The sequence below is a fragment of the Epinephelus moara genome, chromosome 18 (assembly GCF_006386435.1).
Source record: "Epinephelus moara isolate mb chromosome 18, YSFRI_EMoa_1.0, whole genome shotgun sequence".
Lineage (NCBI taxonomy): Eukaryota > Metazoa > Chordata > Actinopteri > Perciformes > Serranidae > Epinephelus > Epinephelus moara.
The window spans coordinates 35,475,083-35,500,919 of record NC_065523.1 but is presented as its reverse complement, the minus strand read 5'-3'; the positions used below and the strand labels follow the sequence as shown (position 1 = coordinate 35,500,919).

At 42.4% G+C, this 25,837-nt stretch overlaps 1 protein-coding gene across 7 annotated transcripts; it reads left to right on the top strand.

Annotated features, from left to right (window-relative positions):
* The first annotated feature begins 3,927 nt into the window (after window positions 1–3,927).
* On the top strand, window positions 3,928–23,306 carry rtbdn (retbindin). 7 transcript variants are annotated; one of them, XR_007571579.1, is made up of 8 exons: window positions 3,928–4,166; window positions 5,713–5,874; window positions 6,007–6,106; window positions 7,873–8,001; window positions 10,073–10,169; window positions 20,522–21,599; window positions 21,633–21,698; window positions 21,765–23,306. XR_007571579.1 is itself a non-coding variant. In XM_050069256.1 (6 exons), the coding sequence occupies exons 2-6, from the start codon at window positions 5,715–5,717 to the stop codon at window positions 20,876–20,878; spliced, it is 843 nt and encodes a 280-aa protein (XP_049925213.1). In that variant the 5' UTR covers window positions 3,928–4,166; window positions 5,713–5,714; the 3' UTR covers window positions 20,879–23,306. The 7 variants fall into 7 exon arrangements, 1 of the variants encoding a protein (XP_049925213.1); XR_007571578.1 differs by having other exon boundaries at window positions 20,522–21,482; window positions 21,680–23,306; XR_007571580.1 differs by lacking the exon at window positions 21,633–21,698.
* The last annotated feature ends 2,531 nt before the right edge of the window (window positions 23,307–25,837 follow it).

Below are 25,837 nucleotides of genomic sequence, written 5' to 3'. Positions count from 1 at the left end.
ACGCAGGTACACAGGCTATACCCACTTCTTTTTCTGCGCATCTACAATATACCAACCTATCAGCCCAAAAGCCATTGGAATATATCCGAGAGTATATCCACTTCCTAGTAGCACACACACCTCATCAACGACCACTACACCACTGAGTAGTTGCCATCTCACACCGTGCGAGACACGCAAGCATCTGGACAAAAAGGTCACAACAGAGGGTTCTAGATACAAAACGAAGATTTAAAGGGGAAGAGTAGCTCAAACCAGATGGATATACTGTACTTTTATGAACGAGTTTTCAATAGAAAAACACAAATCTGAGTACCCATTTATCCAACTGCAAACCTCAGACTCCTGGTGACATTTGGAACATTTCTTCTAAGCAAAAACCTTAATTAGCAACACCAATAATTTGGTATTTGACCAGTGACATTTCTATCAACTTAAAGGTTAATGATTTTGACCTTTCTTTGAGAGTAGCCTCTACACTCCAGTTGTTCCAGTGGTTCCTTGTACTATTAAATGTTACTAAGTGATATAAAATACAGCTGGCTGAGATAAAATGCAGGATAATTTTCCAAATGACCAGATAGCATCTAATGAGCTAGAGGGGTGTTTCCACATATCAGGATAATCTCAGATGTCCTCGACATTGGATTTTTTATGAAGAGGAAATCAAAGACGATCAAAGTCTCTGACTTTCTTCATATGTTCACCAGGCAATACACCAGTGGTCCCCAACTTATCAGATGTGTTCATCCACTACCAACTGTCATGTTCCATATATGTTTATGGATTATAAACTGGATGTAATTTACAATAACACATAAAATACATACATAAAAATGGATGTTGCTACAGTTGTGGTTACATTATAGAATATTAACTGTTTATTCGTACAATACATAAGGAACACCACTTGAGCCTCAAAAACATGGGAATACTTTTCACCCTCCTTAGATGCTACATATTGTCAATGTATTAGTGACGTCGGGAATCTACAGCTGTTAAAGTCGCACCGCTGATGAATTGCTTCCTCGTATGTACGTAAGTTCTGAAATGGAACGTAATGTAGAGGTGATGTACTGTCTAATTCCTCTGTAATGTCGACGTCGATGCAACGTATGGTACTGTCTGGGAAGCTAGTGAATAATATAAAAACCTCAAAAAGACAAAAAACTACAGACCGGTTCTTGAATTATGTAACTAACTATTTAACTATTCAAATGATTTCAACCAGTTGAATAAACAGCTTTTCTTTTTGTTACTTTTAACTATGTGTGCTAATAATTTCAACATTTGTCCATTACTTTTAGCTAATTGTTTATCTGTTACTTTAAGCCAATAATTTTAACTTTTTTAGCTGACTATTTCAACTGTTTGTCCGTTACTTTTAGCTTACTATTTTAATTATCTATCCATTAATGTTACTTTTAGCAAACTACTTGTTTATCTGTTACTTTTAACCAACTATTTCAACTGTTTACCATTACTTTAAGCTAACTTTTTCAACAGTTTATGCGTTACTTTTAGCTAACTATTTCAACTGTTAACCCTTGCTGTAAGCTAATGGTAACTATTTTGACTGTTTGTCTGTTACTTTAAGCTAACGGTAACTATTTCAACTGTTTATCTGTTACTTTTAGCTAACTGTGTAGCTGTTACTTTAAGCTAATGGTAACTATTTCAACTGTATCTGTTACTTTAAGCTAACGGTAACTATTTCAACTGTTTATCTGTTACTTTAAGCTAACAGTAACTATTTCAACTGTTTATCTGTTACTTTAAGCTAACGGTAACTATTTCAACTGTTTCTGCGTTACTTTTAGCTAACTATTTCAACTGTTTATCTGTTACTTTAAGCTAACGGTAACTATTTCAGCTGTTTCTGCGTTACTTTTAGCTAACTATTTCAACTGTTTATCTGTTACTTTAAGCTAACGGTAACTATTTCAGCTGTTAACTGTTACTTTTAGTTAACAATTTCAACTTATTTGTTATTCGTTACTTCTAGCTAACTAATGTTTTTTGTTTACTTGTTACTTTTAGCTAACTATTTCAACTCCTTATCCATTAGGCTACTTTAAGCTAATTATTTATCTGTAAGTTATTGCTAACAAAGTATTTAAATTCTTGGCTTGCTTGCTAATTGTTTTTTCACTTGTGATGTAGCACAAAAGTAACAATGGTGTAACAAAAAATACACATTATTGACATTAACACAAGACATATAAAACAGACGTTATGATTTGAATATGATAGATCGTTAGTTGTTTTTGTTAGTGGGAGTATTGTACGTGTGTATGGATGAAAGTGTGTTCTGTAGTCTTCCTAAATGCAACTGTGATCAGAGGAATGTGCAAACGTGTGAGGAGGAGAAGGATGAGAGCAAAAGTATAATAAATGATGTTGACAAGTCATGGTTCTCTACTTCTCACCTTTTATTTCCACATTTCTTGCAGATGGTTAAAGTGTCGGCCACCCTGGAGAAATAGGTCAGTGGAACAACAAATCAAAGAAACTCTAACTGGCGGAAATGAATGTCTGTCAGTTAGCGGGTCGACAACAGTGTTTGCCAGCTGAGGGCCAGCCTAAGGCCCGGGCGCAGGCAGTGACCCAACCCTGTTAAATGAGAACGACGACAAGGGTACACAGAGAGCAGCGATGGCCTGCTTTGTCCTCTCTCCCTGTGTTCCCTGAATAGCTCTCACACAAAGGATATCGTTATTTCTCCTCTAATTACCAGATGGAGAGCTGTTTTTCTGCCTCTCGCTCCTCTGCTCTCACCCCAGAAATAAAGTGCTCTGTGGTGGCGACCCCTCAGCAGTTATGAAACAGTCTGGTGGACAACGGGGCCCGAGCGAGCCCTCATTTACTCCTTCAACTGTACAATATGAATCTTATTTGAGCCTCCACCGAGACCATTTTATTTGCGCTCAATCTGTCGGTTTATGCGATGGCCAATCTGTCCGGTCCCTTCCTGTCCCTGCATGGTTTCGTTGCCAAAACCAATCATGTCTAAGGCATGTCACCAATTTCACAGCCTTGGTTTTAGGCGGACGTATCTAGGCCACAAGACACTCTCCATCTGCTCTTCTGTGGCCAAAAGCCTTGGGAGGTCACTCAGGGGAGGGAGTGACGGCGAGAGATGCACCCAGCCAGGGATTAGGCTGGTACACCAGGTCCAAGGGGAGGTGAGATTAAAAGCCAGGAGCAATAATACACACATGGTGGAAAAACACACTGGCTGGCTACGCTCATGTTTCCGCACCTCGCACTTTAGAGCTGTCATTGAACAAGCGTCTCCCACCACATGAGAACAAATTAACACGCTTTTAGGGATTACAGTGTTGCTGTCAAGGTCACCAGCTCCTAGTGTCGCGCCCGCTGACACAGACGGCAACAAAAAGTGCATCCAGGTGAAAACTCTGCCTTTATGACAACAGGAAGGGTTTTGCATCACGCAGCAGCTTCCACTGCGAGTTCACGGTGTTTTGTTCCACAGAGATTTGTGTTCCCCGTCCTCAGCATATCATGCAGTATTAAATCTCAGCCATACCCTCCTCTAACCCTGTCATCTGGAAAAAGCCCTGACCTCAGTGTGGATACGGAGCGGGCTGGTGGAGGACAGGTGTGACTCAGCACCACCTTTGAATGATCCTCTCAACATCAAGGGCAACAGTCCCCTCATAGGGTCCTTTAAATCAATTTAATTTCTGTGTTTCCGTCCCCAGCACACTCTCTGATGGAGGGAAGGCTGTCAACAAGGAGGATTTGGTAAACATCTCATTGGAGATTAACAAGGAGGGAGTCTTTTCTGTGTGTGGGTGCGTGCATGCGCGTGCAAGAGGAGGGAGGGAGGAAGGGAGGACTTCCCAGCATGGGGCAGAGGGAGGGGGTGAGTCGCCTGGTGGAGGGGACTGAAATGTCCTTCATATAAACCGGTGACAAAGTGGCGAGCAGCGGCCCCCGGGAAGCAGAGATCACAGCCAGCACACAGAGACACACACACACACACAGAGGAGGAAGAAGAGGAGGAGGAGGAGGAGAACCGAGCACCGCGAACAGGCGCTGGATCCACAGCCACACACCGGAGAGGAGACACGGAGGAAACACTCTGCAACAGCAAACAGAGGAAACTAATCCGGACGGAGCATCCTTCACCCCACCGACAGGTACACTGAATATATTTGGGATGAAGCAACACTTCAATCGACAGGTCGCCGCAGAGTAGGAGCATTAATATTATTATTATTAATATTATGTAAGGATATTACAGTAAAATATGCTCCGCTGCAGCAGATGAAATAAAAGGTCAGTGTAAACTCTCAACTGAAAATCACCAGACTCCATAGAAATAAATGCATTTTTGATTTTTACTAATTTTTTCCAAGGTTTGTTTGTGTGATTTAAGTTGCAGCTTTTGTCAAAATGTTCTTAATATGTTGTAACTTTAATGTTTTGTACAGGCTGTTATTTTGAATTCAAAATGTTAAAACAGCTGATTCACATTTTTTAAACAAGTGTGTCTATTGGATTTTATAATATACTTTTTATTTTTTGATTTTTTAATTATAATATATGTGGCATTTTATATTATACTACAAATTTGACATCAAAAACAGCAACAGAAAACAAGTTAGATATGAAGTAGGACATTAAAGACAGTAAGGTATACCTATAAAAATGCACATAATTATGTTGCATTCAAGAGGTTAAGACAAGCAGACTTCTGCAGCCTCTAGAAACGTCATAAAACAGCCCCATATCTGATCAAAAGCAGAATATTTACCCTTAATCATAAAAGTAAGTTGGTCTAAACTTGGTCTGATGGCGGATTTCAGCTGATTCACATTTAATACATCATTTTATTGGTAGAAAAACTGCATAAATTACTGAGCGTGACGCCTCCGAACATGTCAGTTTTAATTGTTTAGCAGTTACTAACAGATCAGGGTTGCAGACACCAGTGAAATGCTGGTAAAACAAGCAAGTTGCTGCTTATGTGAGTCACTCATCAGCCAAAAAGAAAGTCTTTTGAGAGGCTGGTTGGTTTTGAAATCCACCTGCCACATTGGCAAGTGGACATAAAAGTAAATTTCCAACCCTGTTATAGCTAAGGATGTTTTTATTCTGTGTTGTAATGTGTTTTTGTTGCATAACAGGAACAGTTTTAACAGTAACACACTTTTAATTCCTTTCCCAAATGAAATCTGGAAGGTGAGAGGAAACTCATGTGTCAAAGATTTCCATATTTTCTGCTTTTATTGTTGTTTATCTTTGTTGCATAAAATCAGAGCCACACCGGACCTGTCCAGCGCCATGCGGCCATGTCCAACAGATTTGTTTAATTCGTGTTATGTGGGCTACACATCCTCCAGCCGCTTGTCAGATTAAACAACTACGCATGTCATCCATCTCAGCATGGTGCCTCAGTCTCACCTAATTAGGCTCACCCTGTCTACTAGGTCACCACATGCAGAGCACACACGGAGCTAAACAGCCTGCGCTGGATGTCTCACTCACACTATTACTCACTGTACGCCATGATGACTGATAATAAAATAACTGTGGTGAATGATTTTAAAGTGTGCATGCATCAATGAGAATTATTAACATGCATTTTATTGTATGACATCAGACTGTGTGTGCATTGTCTCTGATTTGGTGAGTCAGGTGTCTTTTGTCTGCCGCTGTCCACTGACCTGTTTGTGTCTGCAGAGATGGGTGTCACCTCTCGCCCCCTGCTATTGGTGTGCGCATATTTGGCAACTGCGCTGATTGGTGGAACCCGCTCGGAGGGGGTGTGTCTCCAAGACGGCAAGCACAAGGCCACTCCCGGCCCGGAGCCACACCTGAGGGAGTGTGGGCTGTATGCCGACAGTGAGTGACTGTGTTTGTCTTGAAACGCTGCATGTTTAATGGTGTAAAGACAACCTGCGAAGGGAAATATCAAAGTAAATCTCCTGCCTGACAGCTGGCTCAAGTGTTTTTTTCTGTCCTTGCTGCTGACAGATAGCTGCTGCACAGAAGAAGACATCCAGGATATCTCCCATGTTCCCTCTGCCATCAATAAGAATGAACCCTGGGACAAGTGTGGGCCTCTGAGCTCAGAGTAAGTCTCAGATATCCCTCTGATCCCACCTCTTAGCATTTCCACCTGAAACCAATATTTTTATATTAACTATAGATCACATGACAGCTTGTTTGTGAAAGGTGTCGCTGGTAGTGTTGAGCCCACAGAGGATTATCGCTCTGCAATATCCCTTAGCTCTATGGAGCATTATAATGTCTATAAGCTCAGTGTTTTTGTTTTATAGCCAGTAACTTTACTTTTGCAGTCTTGTTTGTAGGAAAAAAACTTCTAAAAATAGCCTGTACTCTTCCTAAGCTGAACCATCTTGTCTTAGACTTTTATCTTCTATATTTGCACTCTTGGATTAATGCAGTAAAGAGATAAAAGATGAATTAGCAACTAGTGCAAGCTAGTGAACACTGTGGGGCATTTAGTTGTGAAAGGAGTTGGTGGTGACCAAAAACAGAGCTAAAAGAGGAGAAAATATTTGTTAGGTGGCCAAAAAAAGATGCCAAATTAACACTAATAAGGATTTCTATCTGCTTTATGTGTAAACAGTAGGGCTGTCAAGTGATTAAAAAAATGTATTTACCGTAAAACTTCAATTAACGGCCTGAGCTAGTATTTACTTAAATCACTGAAATCAACAGGCCTATATTTGAGACAGGCCTTTCAGTTCCTCTCACACAATACTGTTGCTCAGTATATTTCAGACTTGACGATCTCTGATACTAGGAAAATTTCTTATTGCAGTTCCATCTGGAATTTTTTTTAAATGTAAATGTTTCATTCTCAGCCACTGTGGCCTTCAATGACCCAAAAGGTCAAAGGGCACCATGGGACTTGATTAATCAGCATACAGTTTTTTTTAACGTGTTATTTATTCTGTGATTAATTAATCAAAATGAACATGTTATTTTGACAGCCCTAGTAAATAGGCAACTGTTTCCAAACAAGTTCACCTCTAACTTAAAGGTCCAGTGTGTGGGATTAAGTGGCATCTAGTGGTGAGTTTGCAAATTACAACCAACTAAAACTTCTCCTGTGTGCCAAACATGTAGGAGCAGTGTTGGGATGGTTACTTTTGAAATGTAATAGGATACAAATTACTAGTTACCCTGTTAAAAATGTAATTAGTAATGAAACTCTTTTAATTATGCCATCAAAGTCATTTAAGTTATTACATTTTTAACATTTTGATTACTTTTTGATTACTCGGCAATAGAGCTGAAAATGTTCGGAAATAAGCTACGCATGCCTGCACGGCAACAAGGTGCAAAGTAACCTTGTGCATCTACTCATGGACGAGATGTTTGTGCTCTTGAAAGCGCGAGATGTAAACGTTAATGGCGTCCTCCTCGGCTGAGCTGTAACGTTAGCTAGCTCAGTGGTGCTAGGTGAGCTAGCAGTAGATGCACGCTTCCTTCTGCATGGTGATATTGGTGTTATTGCTCTGTAGAAAGTAAATAGTTCCTACATGAAACTGCTCACAACAAGGTCTATGGATTATCTTGAGTAACCAGGTCATGATTTATGCAAAGAGACATTGCTGTTGAGTTTTGCAGATGTATTTTTTTGGCGCTTTGAACATCACAAGCTGAGCGCCATCTAGTTCCATTATATTGGAGAGAAGGCAGACATCTCTATGGCTGATATCTCCACCGCTCTCCAACTCACACCAAAACTATCTAGACTAATAATAAGCACTACATGTAAGAGGAAAAATATGAATTTGATTTTGGGGTGAACTGTGTCTTTAAGTAGACGTCATTATGTTAACTGGTCCCTTCTTTCCCTCTCCTCAGGTGTGAAGGCTTCCTGAAGCGTGTGTCATGTTTTTACCGCTGCTCCCCCGATGCCGCGCGCTGGCCTCACCCCCACCGCCGCTCATACATCCAGGCCGTGCCACTCTGCCACAGCTTCTGCCGTGATTGGTGAGGCTGCCACACACATTGCCAAACAAATCTAAATCAAACTCAGTATCTGTCCCCCTTCACCTATAAGACTGTCAGGAGAGGGATCACCAGCCTGTGCAACAACAGCACGCTGTGCCATCCATGCCAAGATAGAGTGTCCAATAAACGGCAAAAACTGTATGACACAAGAACAAGATTACATATATCAGTCTCCTCTTATCAAGGAGGCAGAAACATGTAACAGCCAGGGGACTCACAGCAAAATGAGAAGCAGCTTCATGTCCACGTTGCTTTATTTAAAACACTAGCGGTGCTTGTTGTCAGGAAAATATGAATATTACATACCTTTCTTTAATAAAGTTTGAGGTGCATATATTTGTATTTACTGTGTAGTGTAATATTATGGAGATACACTTAGTCCCTTTCTTGCAGAGAGTTTTATGAGATGGTTGATACCACTCATGTCTGTACAGTAAATCTTTATTTAACAGCCTGCGCACAAAAGCTTAAGTGTAAAAAAACAACAAGTTTTAATTTTACAGACTTATGTTGACAACAAACTCCAGGAAGTTACTGTGCACTGTGTAAGAAATAGTTTGACACCCTGTAAGACAGTGAATTGTTGTTTTTACAACACGGGTTTCATAGATATTAAACAAATGAGAGATATTATGCTAATTAGCAGGGCTGCCTCTGACTAAAATCTTCCTAGCGGACCAATAGTTAGGTTCATCAGTGGACTAGTCTCCTGCATGTTTACGATATTAATTTAATGATTAAATGATATATTTTGGTGGTTTGAGTTGAAGGTGTGAGAAAGAATAGTATCAGTAACATTGTTAACACTGTGCTACATTACAGAGAAATACAAAACCGTACTAATGCACCTTCATTAATATAGGACTATATTTTATCTAGTTTTATCTGTTACATGCATTGTCTTCTTTCAAGATACACTTCTGTTTTCACAGGAAATTAACGTTTACATACAGTCTCTTTCAAAATAAAAGCACTACGTCAGTACAACACTACGAATTGACGTTTCTTTCCTTAACGTGGTCGGGTTTAGGAAAAAAAGAACAGAGTTTGACTTAATCTTTCGGGAAGTGAACACTGGCCTCTCAGGTGAAGGTCAGTGGTTGTTGGACCCATCCACCACCACTCCTACCCACCTGGCTCGGACTTTCCGCCCCCTTAACTTATGTCTTTGTCCTGCCACGTTTCCTCTGGACGCCACCGGGAACCATTACACAATAACGGCGCCTGGCAGTATATCATACCGATGTGAAAGGATGGCTTTTTTCGTCTGTGTCTGATGCTGGAAGTCAGTGACCAAGCGCTGGTGTTCGACGACTTCGGAGTGAAACCGGGTTGCTTATGCAAGTTAAGTTACTGTTGTTAGGTTTGAAAAGAAATGACTTACCTTAAAATCACTCAAAGTTCACACAGTTCCGAACACCGGTCTCCTGGGAAAAGTCCCATATTTTGTGACCCATCCACCGCCCCGACCTTCCTCCTTACAAGACCGCTTCCCTCTTTATTCTTTACTGCTGTCAGCATTGTGGTCACATGATCACATCCTTCCAAAGTACATGGCTCATACACCAATTACTGGCTCATGATTAGGTAGGATGCGTTCGAATTTTGGTGCATCACTTTTCACAGAACAGTCAAATACAAAACACCCATGATTGAAAACACCAGTTTTGTTGTTGGTCACGAACAGTGGTATACAGCTTGACAGGTGTCTCGCCCAGGTGTCACACCATCTGCCATCCCCTCCACCTCACGATGCCAAAGTCAGCTCACGTGCAACATCACATAAAAAAATGATATGATATGAATGAAATGTGCAAATGTAACATAATATCAAAAATATTCTTCTGGCAACTGCATATGTAGCGTACAGACATGAGAGTGATGTAGATGTTCTCATCTAACTCTCAGCACGTAAGCAAATGTTGAACTGTTCCTTTAAATAGATGTGTCCATCGAATGAAAAACTGGCGGTTATCTGGTATACAGTACGAATCTTATAGGATACAATATTGAAATAAGAGAATTACAGAGTTTACATTCCTGTCTCCAGGTTTGACGCCTGCAGGATGGACATGACGTGTGCTCGTAACTGGGCCAGAGACCCCAGAGGACAGAACTGCACTGGAACCTGTGTTCAGTATCAGCAGGTAGGCTGTGATCTGCCACATCTGTGACTGGATGCTTACATAACCTGCACAGACCTTGAGTTGCTTTCTTTTCCCCATCAGTAGCAATCAGACATTTGGAGTATTTTTAGCCACTCCAGCAGCAAATGGTTTCATGGATGGTAATTTCTGTTCTTTGGTCCAGACTGAAATGTCTCAATAACGCTTGGATGAATCGCCATGAAATTTGGTTCAGATGTTCATTTCCACCTGAGGGTGAATCTGAATTACTCCAATCCCTCATGTTTTCATCTAGTTCTATCATTCATTTGCCCAGTACTTTGGGTTCGTGACTAAATACCTGCATAAGAGGTCAACGCTGCAGCAACACTTGAGGTGTGGAGCAGGTGGACCCAAATACAGAGACTGCAGCAACAGGCACTCAAATAAATATCTTCTTATTCAAGGTTTGAGCAGGAATCTGACGAGTGGATGAGGTGCAGGTGGAGACGAGGGCGGAGGGGCTCAGGTGAGGGTAATGAGGTGATTAGGCAGCAGCTGACTGGCAGGGGAAAATCTCTGTAGTTGGGAAGAAGTAATGAGGTTGATGCAGGGAAGGTGTGTAGAGGGACAAATGAGGGAAAGGCAGCACAGGAACAACAGGAGAGGAAAACACAGTGAACAAAAACCGGAAAACACAATCCTCTTAACAATAAATAAAACTAAATAAATAAGTAAACTTTCTTTATAGAGTGCTTAAAACAATGCAGGATTCAAGTAAAAAAATGAGGCGAGTTCAAGAAATACAAAGAACAATAAAAACACCATCACTGAAGCAGATAAGCAAAGCTGGCAACTAATTGCCCCGTAGATTGCTCTGTAGTACAGCAGATCAAACAATTAGAGGCATACAAAATAAAAGAAAACAATAACCGATGACAACACAAGATAAGTTTTAAGAAGTGATTTAAGAGATGTCACTGATCCAGCAGCTTCAGATCCTCAGGCAGGAAGTTCCAGAGCTGAGGGGCCTTGACCGAAACAGCCCGGTCACCTTTCGTTTTGAGCCGGGACTGAGGAGCAGCCAACAGAGCCCTGCCTGAGGATCTGAGGCCGCGACCTGGCTCATAGTTGAGCAGCATCTCAGCACTGTAGCTGGGGCTGAGCCATGAAGTGCTTTAAAAGTGATCAGTAAAATCTTAAATTCTGAAACTGCCTGGTAACCAGTGAAGAAAGGCTAAAACAGGGCTGATGTGTCATGTTTTCTAGTGTTTGTTAAAAGCCAAGCAGCTAGCTGAAGCCGTGAAATCGCATTTTGGCTCAATTCTGAATACAGTTGAATAGAGTTGCATTTTTCTAACCATGAAAAAATGAAAGCATGAATGATCCTCTCGAGATTGAGTTAAGAGAGAAAGGACTTTGGATTTTGGAGATGCTTCTTAATTGATAGAAAGAGGACTGGACGATGCTTGTAATTTGTTTTATTTAAAGGAGAGGTCACTGTCAAATATCACACCAAGGGTTTTGGCTGCAGATAGGAAGTCAAGATGGTTTTGTAGAATAGCGACAGATTTTAGTGGACCAAAGAAGATGATTTCTGACTTAGGACGCATTCACACAGGCACACTTTGGTCCACTTCAAACGAACCCTGGTCCACGGATAGTTCGGTTCATTTGGAGTGGTGTGAACGCTCATTTGAACTCTGGTGCGGACCAAAGGAGCGAACCCTGGTCCACTTGAAAACTGGGGGTCTCAGTTCACTTGCAAGTGAACCCCGCTGTGGTTACAGTGGGAAATACAAACAGTCTATCCAGCAGTGAACCAGTGAGAGGAAGTGATGTAGAGCGCATTGCATTTTGGTGTTTGGTGTTTTTGTGGTGACCAAGCCGGCTGAAGGGGATGGATTTCCGTTTTTGGTCCTGGCCAATCGATGAGCCGGGTTTTCTTCTTCCTCATGCTTTTTTTCTTCCCAGTCATTGGTTGTTTCAGGCAACACCGCCCCCAAACAAGCAGCTGTTGTAACTGTGTGACGTTATCCAGGTGATTTGGTCAGCTTTAAAAAGTGCTCTGTGAAAGTGAACCGAACCAAATGAAGGTGTGAGTTTTTCGGCATTCCCCGCCCAGTCGAACCGAGTCCCCCGGACTCTGGTGTGAATGCGCCCTTACTGTCATTTAACTGGAGAAGGTTTTGGGACGTTCAGCACTTTATGTCAGACAGACAGGATAGAAATAAGTATGTAACATATCGTAAATGCATCGCCTGAGTGACTGTAACAAGATCGTTTAGTATTATTAAGAACATTGAGTGAGCAGAGTTTAGTCCCGCCTGAGCTGAGACTTTCTCAAGAGGTGTCAGAGGTTTGAATCCCAGTCACAAACCTTCAGAGCTTGTTATTTGAGCTGCGTGCTCTGCAGGTAGAAGGTCAGAAACCCTTTCACAGTACAGTCTGCGTGTCATGGTCAAGTGAGAGCGCGGTAAGCGAAGGGTTAACAGCGCAGGGCGGCGCCGTGGGCTGAAGCATGAAAAGGTTCAGTCCTGCTTCAGTGGGCAGAGGCCAGCTGGGTGATTTTAAAAGAGGCAGAGTCACCGAGGGGCTGCAGCTGGGACGCACAGTCACACACCACACTGACACTCCATCTATCTATCTATCTATCTATCTATCTATCTATCTATCTATCTATCTAGACACACACAAACAGAGGGAGAAACAGATAAACACACACCCTCTGACCTTTGGCTCTCTGGTGGATATTAGATGATTAGATGATTAGGTGAAATGACAGATTTGTTGTAGGAGAGAAAACTCAAAGAGAGGTCGTCTGAGTGTTTGAGTGTGTGTGTGTGTGTGTGTGTGTGTGTGTGTGTGTGTGTGTGTATGTGGAGCGCCAAATAGACTCCAATAAATTTAGGTAGCTCTCAAAACAGAGTGTTTTAAACAGCTCCTGAATACAAAGAAATGAGTCAGTGCATTCAGCACGCTCAACAGATCAGCCCTCAGAGAGAGAAAGAGACCGCCAACAAGTGCCTGCCTCTCGCAACACTTTTGGAGGTCACCACAGCAAAGCGTCATTGTGTTTCCTCTTCAGTCGGCAGAGATGCGAGATTTCACAGTGGGGCCTCCTCATGGTCTGAGCTCGCATCACTTCAGTTCACCTCAGCGCCGAGACGTGCTGCAAACAGATACTAACTATCTCTGTCACACAAACATCTCACAACTCTGAGTTTAGAGATTTTTAAACTCAAATGATCTAATCCACAGATTCACTAAGAGTTGAGAAAATCCTCCTTAACGTTCCTCCTCTTCTGAAAAGTTCACCTGATAGATAGGAACTAAACGCAGGAGTGTGTGTGTGTGTGTGTGTGTGGAATAAATCTGCACAGATACAGTGAGGATTTGTAAACGCTGACTGCAGAGGATGTCAATTTGCATAGAAACAAGCTAATGCATTTAAAGGCACACATAAGCACACACACACACATCCACTGCATGCAAAGCTCCCTCTGGCACTCTGTGTCTCACTCTGTCTTTGTACTCATTGGTAACATTATTTGCCAGCCAAGGTCTGATTTATCTCAGCATTAGACACTCTTTCTGCTCCGGGTTTGGTGGGAATGAGGTTACATCAGTGAAGAGCGGCCGGGCGCCTGGCACAAAACACATCCACAGTGACATCTGTGAGATGGAGTGAATTAATGGTCCGAGGAAGGAGGGAATGATTATACGAGGTTACTGAAGTTACAGCCTGCAGATTACAGCGTAAATACTGAGAACATACTAAAGTACCAAAGAAATAATTAGTGGGTATGTACAGGGGGCCAACAGCCATAGCCCACATGTCTATAGACTGTATAAAATAATGGATATAGCCACCGTGATGTCACCCACTGGTTTACTGTCTCCCATTTTGAAGCCTTGACTTTGAAGTAACCATGGATGTATTAGGATGACTGGATACAGCACTGGTGGAAGGGTCCCATTAATTTCTATGAGTTGCTCGGAGGCGCGTGACACCAAAATGGTTCATTTAAAATGACCCAGATGATCAGCACTGCTTCCACTGAGCAGGCGCGCTAGAGACTTACAGCAGCCAAGCACAACCAAGTGCAGCCGAGCCAAGCTGAGCCTTATGCTGGGTTCAGGCTACACAATTTCAGCCTGATTATAGCCCGACAAGGCCGTCATATGGTGTCAGCTCAGTTCGTGAACGGCAATGATTATCATGTGCTATAATCCATCGTTTTATCACGTGTAGTGTGTCATGGCAGACAACAACCATAGTTGCAGCTATGTGACCCGCCCTCTAGATAAATGACTCGCCCACCATAGCTACACATCAGTCCGTCAGCCCGGGAGCAGAAGTTTTGACGAAAATGCTTAAGTAGCGATTAGCTAGCTATAAAGTATTTCAATAAGAGAGAGACGGTTAAGTTTAGGACAAGGGTAATTGGAAGGCTACATCTCGTTACTTATGCTAATGTTAAGTTAGTGATTAGCTAACATAAGCTATAAAGTATTACGTTAAAAGAGAGGTGGTTAGGGTAAGGGTAATGGGAAGGGTTACATCTCATTACTGGTGCTAATGCTAAGTTAGCGATTAGGTAGCTGGAGAGGTGCCAGTTCACCTCCTGGGCACTGCCAAGGTGCCCCTGAGCAAGGCACCGAACCCCCCAACCGCTCGGAGCGCCCGTCATGAGCAGCCCACTCTGACATCTCTCCACTTAGGGCATGTATAGGTCCAGTTTGTGCATGTGTGTGTTCGGACCTGTGTGTAATTGACAAACTGAGTGAAAAATTTAATTTCGCCTCGGGGATTAATAAAGTATATAAAAATCAAAAAATTTAAAAAAAATTAAAGAGAGGTGGTTAAGGGTAGGGTAGGCGTAATGGGAAGGGTTACATCTCGTTACTTATGCTAAGTTAGTGATTAGCTAATGTTAGCTATGAGGTATTACGTTAAAAAAGAGGTTGTTAAGGTTAGAGTAAGGGTTACATCTCGTTACTTATGCTAATGCTAAGTTAGTGATTAGCTAACATTAGCTATAAAGTATTACGTTAAAAGAGAGGCAGTTAAGGTTAGGATAAGGGTAATGGGAAGGGTTGCATCTCCTTATTTATACAGTGATTTATGTCTTCATGTATTATAAATTATAAAGTAGATTATTGCTATATTTGGTCTCATTTATTCACTGCAGTGTAGCATTGTAGCAGGGTTCAGATAGCGGTCACGTTGTTGGATTTGTCTTGTACTAGTGGTGGGCGTGTCATGTACGCTTCAAACGAAATATGTCTGCAGCTATACATGTCTTGACTTTGGTATTTTGGCGGTCGCCATCTTGGATTTTTTAAGTCAGAATAAAAACATATTTGGACAAGAGGGTGGAGATAACCTTAACGCTAGCTACTAGCATGGTTAGTACGTCTCATTTACAGCAATGCTTAACTATGTAAATGCTAATTTTTGCTAGCAAAAGCATCAAACAAAATACACCTACTGGGAAAACTCAACATATAGCTCTGTAGAGGGTCTTTTAGCTCAACCAAATGTTGAACAAAACTTTTTTGGATGACCAAATCAAACTTTAATGAAATGAAAACACATGAAATAGCGACAGCCACGGCTCACCTATACTCTGTTAACCCCGTATTCCCTCACGCCCTGTCCTCTCTCCCTGAATTTACACATTTATTGATGTACTAAACAATCGCACAGTCATTTGTCTGTCATTATCTGAAGTGTTAAATTTGAAATAATCAACGCTACCAACTGCATTTTGCTCAGGAATACTATAAAAGTCTGTTGACGTCCATATAAAACAGTATTTGAGAAGATTTTGAACTGTGTAACTGTTCAGTAAATCATTCCTGTAGTCATTTGTTGTAATTTCTATTCAGTTACATAATGACTCAAGTCTAATTCTGACCTTGACCCGCGGCCAGAAAAATCATTGCAACAGACGTCTGCTGTAAGAAAAATTGATCTTTTTTTCCCTGTCAGTGTCACAGATTTAAGTCCTCTGTCTTTTCTGTTTTTCTTTTCACACTGGGTGTAGAGTCGTAGGTTTCAGATAGAAGGGCAGAATTGAATAAGATAAGGATGGGAAGGACAGGATAGAGCCTCAGGAAATTTCAGTATCTCACTCATTCGATCACACCATGTTGTCTAAAACCACTTGTGCTCGAATTAGCTTTGGCAGCAAACCATGTCTGCCTGGGGACGGACAGAAATGTGTGTGTGCAGCCCTGTGTGTATTATGGGGTCGCTGCGATAAGACCTAAGCGTCAGACACAGAGTGTATGTAGTGGAGAGAAATAGCCGTCATCCTCTTTGTCCTTCGAACACGGTACATATATTACAGCTTTTTCTTGCGCGAGCACCCTGTGTGACTCAGTCTTAATCCCCCAACAGACAGGAGGATGAAAGGAAGCAGACGTTGGGGTGGGGGTGTGCTTTAGAGTAACGGAGAGAGGAAGAGACATACAAACAGCATGTGCAGCGATAAGAAAGAGAAGGATATAAGATTGAAATGAGCTACAGAAGGAGGCAGAGACGGTGACTTGGCAGTACGTCTTAGGGTGCTTTCACACCTGCCCTGTTTGGTTCAGTTCAATCGAACTCGGGTTCATTTGCCCCCTCAGTGCAGTTTGTTTGGGCAGGTGTGAACACAGCAGTCACACACAAAACAACCAGACCAAGACCTTCTCGAAGAGGTGGTCTCGGTCTGGTTCCAAATGAACTCTGGTGCGGCTGGTTTGTGGTGAGAAGGTGTTCCGACCTGGATGTGAAGCAACTGCANAGTCCGGTTCCAAACGAACTCTGGTGCGGTTGGTTTGTGGTGAGAAGGTGTTCCGAAGCAACTGCAGTCACATGACACATTGTTTGGGTTAAACATGAGCATGTTACAGTCCTGGAGGATTATTAATGTGCACCTCCTCCTGTACTGCCTTAATATGCACATTCAGCACATCCAATGCATCAAAACATTGTTTTCTAGTTGGAGCCGCGCCTCGTTTTCAAACTGTATGGTTTGACTAAAATGAACAATGACAGCAATATAGTCCACGATGAGCAGCGCTAAAATCAACCTGCGTAGTTGTCCCTCCATTGTGACATTAGAAAGTGTCACATTTATCTTGCAAGTGTACTCTTCTTCAACGTTTGCTTTACTTCCTGGATTTTTCCCACATGGAAATTCTGACCAATCAAGAGCAGCTTTCTCACACAAGGCATTTGATCTGGTCCTCTTGTAAATGCTGCCGTGAGAACACGAACCAACTCTAGGCAATTATACAACTTTGGAACAACATGAGTCCCTGATTCAGACCAAAGGAGACGACTCTAGGTCTGAAAGCAGCCTTAATGACTTGTTATAAGGTTGTCAGTAGTGAGGAAACAGGAGCTTAAAAAAACAGAGGTTGGACGGACACAGGAAATTGTTGTTTGCATGATCCTAAACCGATCTAAAATAAGAACCAAAATAGCCGGCCTGTTCTCACTCCAAAGTCGTCAGATACCACTGCTTTGTCATTGATTTCAACCTCAGCTACTGATGCACCAAACAATTTCTAACATGTCCAAAGAGAATGTGTTAATGTCCCGTCTGCCTCTTTACACCTACTACAGAGCAGGTAAACATAATCTAATGCAATCTGTCCTTGGAGTGGGATAGCTGATGCAGTTATCATGGTTTATTGACTCACATAACCTTTTAGTGTAGGCTGTACAGGTTTTAGGGATACAAGCATTTAAAGATACTCAAAGAAATGACGTCACAATAAGCAAAAATACCAATGTATAGGCACTACAGACTGTTTCCACTGCAGAGTTTAAAGGGTTAAACACAAAAAACACACACTGAAACTTAGAAAATTTGCTTCCTCAACTATTTCTCAACATGTAGGCCTACACAGTTTACAGTTAAACAGCTTAAACGTTGAATTGTGATTTGTTTTTTGCAGTGTTGTGCAATATCCCTTTTAATCCGTGTACGTGTCTTATTAGAGAGGAGCAGAATTTTTCATGCTCCAGAAACCACAAAGCTAATGTCAGCAGTAATTGGAGTTTTTCCTCAAAGTATAACAAAGACTGAGCAGTGCGATGAATACCTGTCAGATAGCAACAAGGTGCCGAGCGTGACCTTTCCGATTAGTTTAGATCCGTGCGTCTACTCTGTGAAGCTTGACAGAATCTCACGGCTGCACCATAAAGAGGGCGCAGAGATGAAGTCTTTCAGATTCCAGTGTGGGCTTTTCAAGGTCGTCATGACTTGTAATTTGCTCTCAAGGCTGGTTGCAGACGAGGTGAGGCGAGCGAGAGAGAGGCGGACAAAAAGCAGTTTGCGAGAGCAGCTGCCAGGTGCCTGCAGCCCCCTCTAACACCTGGCAGAGGGTGTTTGTTTTCAAGGCTGGCGCTGCCCTGAAAGGCCAAAATCAATTATTCCAATGGATGTTTACAAGCAAAGAAAGACCATACTTGATGGATGTTGCAAAAAAAAAGAGCCATGCAGAAAATGTGCATTTACTAAAAATGCAAAACCAGCGTGGAAAAAATGCACTTAGCCGAATTTTACCAGCCATCAGATGTTACTAAAGAGCTCTCGTGCTCTGAAAGTTATCAGTGATGAAAAAGTACATTTACTGAAGTACTGTTTCAGGTACTTGTACATTACTTGTGTTTGACCAGTTATATTCATATTTCATAGCATTTTTGGTGGAAAAATCTTGATCTTTTTAATCCACCATGTGTAACAGCTATATTTACCAGTCACTTTGATTTCATAACATATATTACCTTATGAAATATGATGCATTATTGGAGATGAAAGGCCTCGCATACTCAGGTAAGAGTTGTGCAAGGCTGTCTGGGACTGTGTGGGCTGTGAAGTCTAACGGTGAAAAGAGAGTTGTAACCTGTCCCTGAACAAAACTAATAGAAACACTTATATTTTCATCTTGTATTATCTAATGCATGCAAAATAAAATAAGTTATATTCACTGGGACCTTGGAGGCTCCATGATTTAACACTTTCTGCATAATGAGTTCTTTTACTTGTTATGCTTCTGTACTTTTAGACCCTGATCACACAGAAAGTGTTTTGCAGGTTGCAAAATGCGAGGTGCGCCACACTGCCTTTTTTAAAATTGAATGCCACTAGTGAAAAAAAAACAAACACTTTTCAATTGTTGCCAGGCAGCCACGGTCTCACCTCTTAATTCTAACCATCCCATGTAATCAATCTACTGTTTATTTAGGATGACTCAGGGGCAGTTTGACAACCTGCTGTCTATCGTTGGGCCGTATAGCTCCGGGTATCCAACAACCGCTACCACCAGTTTCTCCTCCATTGTTTACCAACTGCAAACTTGTTGTCGTGACCACCACAGAAGGTCCGCCTCTCAAATCATCTGATAGGATAATGGGAAAAAAGATGACGCTAAAATAGATGACGGAGTTCAGAGCGCTGCAAAAACACCGGGCGCTTGGAGCGCAGAAACGTGATCTGTGTGGGATCCTCAGAGTTGCATCCCTGCTTTTTTCAGATGATGTGGTTCTGTTGGTTTCATCACACCATGACCTCCAGCATGCACTGAGGTCATTTGCAGCCGAGTGTGAAGCGGTCAGGATGAAGTCAGCACCTCATAATCTGAGGTCATGGTTCTCTGCCGGAAAACCAGAGTTCCTGCCCCAAGTGAGGGAGTTCAAGTATCTCATGGTCTTGTTCACAAGTGAGTGTAGAATGGATCATGAAATGGATCGGCAGTTTTGGCCAGCTTCTGCAGTGATGCAAGCACTGCGCCGGTCTGTCGTGGTGAAGAGGGAGCTGAGCTGGAAGGCGAAGCTTTCGATTTACTGGTCCATCTACGTCCCAATCCTCACCTATGGTCATGAGCTCTGGGTAGTGAAAGAAAGAACGAGATCGCGGATACAAGCGGCTGAAATTTGTTTCCTCCGTGGGGTGGCTGGGCTCAGCCTTAGAGATAGGGTGAGGAGCTCGGACATCCAGAGGGAGCTCAGAGTAGAGCCGCTGCTCCTTCGTGTCAAAAGAGGTCAGTTGAGGTGGCTTGGGCATCTGATCAGGATCCTCCTGGGCACCTCCAATGAGAGGTGTTACAGGCACATCCCTCTAGTAGGAGGCCCCGGGGCAGACCCAGAATATGCTGGAGGTCTTATATACCCCATCTGGCCTGGGAACGCCTTGGGGTCCTCCAGGAGGAGCTGGAAAGTGTTGCTGGGGAATGAGAGACACTAGTTTTCTGCACGTCCCCCAAGTTCATGTTTATGCACATCTGAGTACTTCTCTCCTGACTGGTAGCTACCCATAATGACCAGCCATCATTTTGTCAGAATCATCAGCTCTTCATATCCTATAAATATTTTGTGTCTGTTTCTGTAGATGTACCAACATGGCAGGGATCTCTGTGAGAGCCTGTGGGGCGACGCCTTCATGACGGTGGAGGATGAGCCAGAGGACATGGGAGAGGCCGGAGAGGTTGGAGCTGAGGGTGACGGTGGTCGCCCCTGTGGCTGCCTGACCCTCAGTCCCTCAGACAAGGATGTGATTGCCGCCCTTAGGGCCCAGCAGGACGACCCGGAGGAGCTGGATACCACCAAGACCGGCCTGCCTCAGTACCGGGCCCCATGCCAGACCAAGCTGCCCCTGCAGGCCAGGAGCGGCAGGAAGGGGAACTCTGTGCTGCGTAAACGCTCCATCATAGTCGACGACGTGGAGGGGAGCGGGAGTGGCTTGTAGAGAGGGGTGATAGGTGGCAACATATTTAGAGATTATTGTCTAGATCCTAATCTGTCTCTTGAAATGGAGTTGCTTCTTTAACTAACCTTACCACACAGACCTAAACTGTCATCATCATTACTGTCACATTCTACATATAATCTCTATGGTTTTTAATAATACTGTATCTGGTTTATAAAACCTCCAGTAAACACCTGGTCAGTTATTTACCTAGCTAAACAGCCAGGATTTAGAAAAAAGAAACTTTTAAGATTTAAAGGTAAAATCCTTAATTATGCAAGGGCTCTGACTTCAATAATAAATATACTGATAATATCACATAATGGCTGCACAAATGTTTTATTGCCAGCTGATAGGTCGAGAATTGTTTTTACAAAAGTCAGGTATTTCATTTGCAGATGCTATTTGCACCCAGGGTGTAAGTAGTCATATTGGCTGTATACACCCAGATGCAAAAAGTAAATGTTTCTGTTACCATCTGGGTGTAAAAAAAACAAAAGATAATGTGGCTAATCACACGCATGTGTAAAAAGTCAGGGTAGGTATTCACACCTGGGGTTAAGTAGTCAATGTGACTAATCACACCTGGGGTTAAGTAGTCAGTGTGACTATTCACACCTGGGGTTAAGTAGTCAATGTGACTATTCACACCTGGGGTTAAGTAGTCAATGTGGCTATTCACACCTGGGGTTAAGTAGTCAATGTGACTATTCACACCCAGGTGAAAGTAGTCAATGTGACTATTCACACCCAGGTGAAAGTAGTCAATGTGGCTATTCACACCTGGGGTTAAGTAGTCAGTGTGACTATTCACACCCAGGTGAAAGTAGTCAATGTGGCTATTTACACCTGGGGTTAAGTAGTCAATGTGACTATTCACACCCAGGTGAAAGTAGTCAATGTGGCTATTCACACCCAGGTGAAAGTAGTCAATGTGGCTATTCACACCCAGGTGTAAGTAGTCAGTGTGGCTATTTAAAACCAGGTATAAATAGTCAAAATGGCTATATACATCCCATATAAATAGTTTATGTTGCTATTCACACCTGGGTGTAATGTGGCTAGTTTCAACCAGGTGTGAATAGGCAATGTGGCTTTTCACACCCGGGTGTAAACAGTGAATTTGGCCATTTACACCCAGTTGTATAGGGCATCATGCAAAGGCAAGCACCCTGGTGTTCATAGCCAACAATGCCATTAGCACCTAGGGTGTAAATACCTAATGTGGCTGTTGACACCGGGGTGTATATTCCTGGATGTCCTAGCAACACCAAAATAGGACATTAAACCAAATGGGTCTATTCAGCTATTCTGCTAAAGTTCATGTACACAGTGTGTACACAGCTTTATAGATCCCTAAAACTGAAAAGAAGTAAAAACAAATAATAAACCAACACTGACACACAGGACACAAACCTCAGTCTCCTGTGTAAAAGTCCTGTGCTCATCCCATTCACCCATCACACCCTACACCTTCCATGGACTGCGTTGCTCTTTATACTACGTCACCTGACTGTCTGGCAGAACATTTGTGAGTTTTATCTTGTAAATTTACCACTGTAATCTCAGAGAGTATCAGAGATTGGCTTGTACCAGCCCTAACCATGACCCCTTTGCCCTGATCCTAATAGCCTCTGACCTTGACACATCAACGTGATGATGCGTGTAAGGGATGGGTTTAAATAGCTGAGTAGCTGCAGTGTGACTACTCTCAACGGGGTGCAAATAGACACTCTGTTTTTTATTTGCTTTGTATGGCTCAGTAAAACACATCACTGACACTACGACATGAGGTGTGTGAAGTCTCACACATGGCAAACGTAACATCCTGCAGTATAAGCGCTTGTGCATGAATCAAACATGTTAACCAGAGGACTTCTCATGACAGTATTGCAAACACGACATCCCTGCACCAGTACTTCACCACCCTGCTTCTCTTCTCAGTCGTCTAGCTGACTCTAATCTGTGCATTAGTCAATTGTTAAATGCAGATCTTACTGTTTGTGAAGCCGTATCGTGCAGTCTACATGTCATAAGGGATAGCGGAGAGAGCAATGATTATAATGAATGTAGCTTTCTAACAGATTACAGGACTGAACGTTAAGGGATGTGGTATGATAATGACAATGGAGAAGTAAATACCTGAGGGAAGGTTTAATATTCAGAAACAAATCTGCCTACCAGAGTAAATCCGCAGAGGCAGCGTTTGTACCAGCAGAGGCTGTTCTGGTAGTTTGATCACGTATATTACCAATGTACTGTGGACGTGTCTTTTATAATTACGTTGTGTATTTCTAGAGCGAAGCACTGTTAGATGTAAATGTTTTGTAAAAAGGGGAAACTGGTTTGTTCAATTCATGGTAAGCTTGCTGAGAGATGTGTTTCTGTGCTTTACATTCTCAATAAAGACGATATTTGTAAATGTCAACTTGAACCTGTCGTAGTTCTTTTGGTTGAACTTTGCTGTCAAACCCTTTTTTAATCTGTAAGACCCCAAACCAGTTTGTATATCCTCGTCATAGAGAGCATAGTGTCATACAGCCACCAGTCATGTTCCAAATGCACTCATTTAAATGGATTATTGTTATTACTTTACTTTTTAATATTATTTTAGGGGCTTTTATTGCTTTAATATTGTGCAGCTGAAGAGTGACAGGAAGTAGACACCCTAACTAACTACAGGCTACAATGAGGCTAAAAACAGAGTTCTATGACGTTTTATGTCGGGGCTTCAGGACACTTGGATCACTACAGACGAGCAGTATGGAGATATTTTGTGGTTTCAATTATGTGTTTTTGTACGTTTGAATCTGGGGCGCCGTCAGCCTCCATTAGGTGGAGTTGTGTTGCTACCTCCTCTCCCCTTGGATCTCCGCAAGTGTTGTGAGGAGTCTAAAACTTCACCTGAGCCTCCATCGGCATATGGGTGAGTAGATAATGGCTGAATTTTCATTTTTGGGTGCACTATCCCTTTAAGAGGAATATTGGATTTCTCTGGAACGCTAACTTTTTAGCACATTAGCTAACGTTAGCTTCAATTGCAAAACAAACAAGTGTCCTCCTTTGTAAGATTGGCTTCCTGTGACATCATCCATCCACTGAGTGAGAGCATACGGGTCGGCCAGTCTGGTCCCGTTGGTCAGCGTTTACTTATTCAAGTAACACTGGCGGTCCCGGAGAGTGAGTGACCTGACATGGTGCGTTGGTAAATTCAGTCTGACGCTCTACACTAAAATGAGAGCCCTGTTGGTGGAATCATACATCATATATTTCCTCTCTTTGTAAAAATAAATAAATAAATGTGGGGTGAAAAATGTACAGCAATATTCATCACAGCTACGGGGGCCAGAGGGGGAGTCCAGGCTTAATATCACAGGGGCACTGGCCCCCCTCGCCCCCCTTACAGCCACCACTGCCTGGTTGGGAATCACTGGTGTAACAGGAAAGTCTTGAGACTCAAGCAAAGTTTTGCAAAGCATAAGATTCCTGCATGTTTATTTATCTGAGAAGGTGGATTTTACAAAGCGGTATCCTTGTTTAGAAATGCTACTGTAATCCTTTCTTCAAATACCACAACCCCCACTGAGCAGAGCTACATACAGAGTTCCTCTACACCGTGCATCAGAAACCTCAAAGCTCTGCAAATAGAAACAACACCCTGCAGATACCGAGCTGCCTCTGTTGTTTCTCTACATGCTGGACCACTGGTAGTTGCACTGAAGTTGACCTCTCTTGTACATTGCCAACTGTATTTCCAAACGTCCATTCAGTGTGAACTGAGAACAGCATTGTTTTAGCCTAAAAACAAAGTGTTTCGACAGTCTTCTTGTTCAAAACTAAATCAAACCCATCAGAGAAACATTTGACTGCAGTGTTTGTGTCTCAACCATGACCTCTACCTCTGATTATGGATGAAGACATTATCCAGTTCCATATGTCAAACCACTCACCAGATCACTGCAAACCACACGTACCTTACATGTGTACATATTTATGTGGTGGATATGTACATTTCTTTAAGTTTCAACAAAGCTGCGATTAACGTGTAACTAGGTTTAGGCACAAAAAAACCCAACTACTTTTCATGGCAATATCCTGGCAGAAAATGCATCATTGTCTGTAAGAAACAAGCGTTTCTCAGGGCATTATCCCACCTTAAAAAGCAGCAATGTTTGTAAAAACAACTGCTTTTCTTGGCGCTATCCCACCTTGAAAGGCAGCGATGTCTCGGTAAAAACAACTCTTTTTCGTGGCATTCTCCTGGCAGAAAATGTAGCAATGGCATGGTAAAAACAACCACTTTTTGTAGCACTGTCCTGCCTTGAAATGCAGTGATATCTCAGTAAGAAACAACCACTTTTGTGCTACTATCCCAGCAGAAAATGTAGCAATGGGGCGGTAAAAAACAACTGTTTTTTGTGGCACTATCACAGCAGCAAACATAGTGACATCTTGGGTTTTTGGTGGCACCATCTCAGCAGGAACATAGTCGAGGCTCAATAAAAAGTAACAGCTTTTCGTGGCACTTTGCTGGCAGAAAACAGTGATGCCTATGTTAAAACAACTGTTTTTCATGGCACTATCTTACCTTGAAATGCAGTGATATCTCGGTAAAAACAACCTTATGCGTAGCACTATCCTGGAAGAAAACGCAGCAATGGCTCGGTAAAAACAACCGTTTTTGGTGGCACTATTCTGGCTTGAAATGCAGCAATGTCTTATTAGTAAAAAACACATTTTGTTGCACTATCCCGACAGAAAATGCTGCAATGGCTCAGTAAAAACAACCACTTTTTGTGGCACTATCCCGCCTAGAAATGCAGTGATATCTTGGTAAAAAACCAAACCTTTTTTCGTGGCACTATCCCGCCTAGAAATGCAGTGATATCTTGGTAAAAAGCAACCTTTGTGTGGCACTATCCCGGCAGACAACGCAACGATGGCTTGGTAAAAACAACC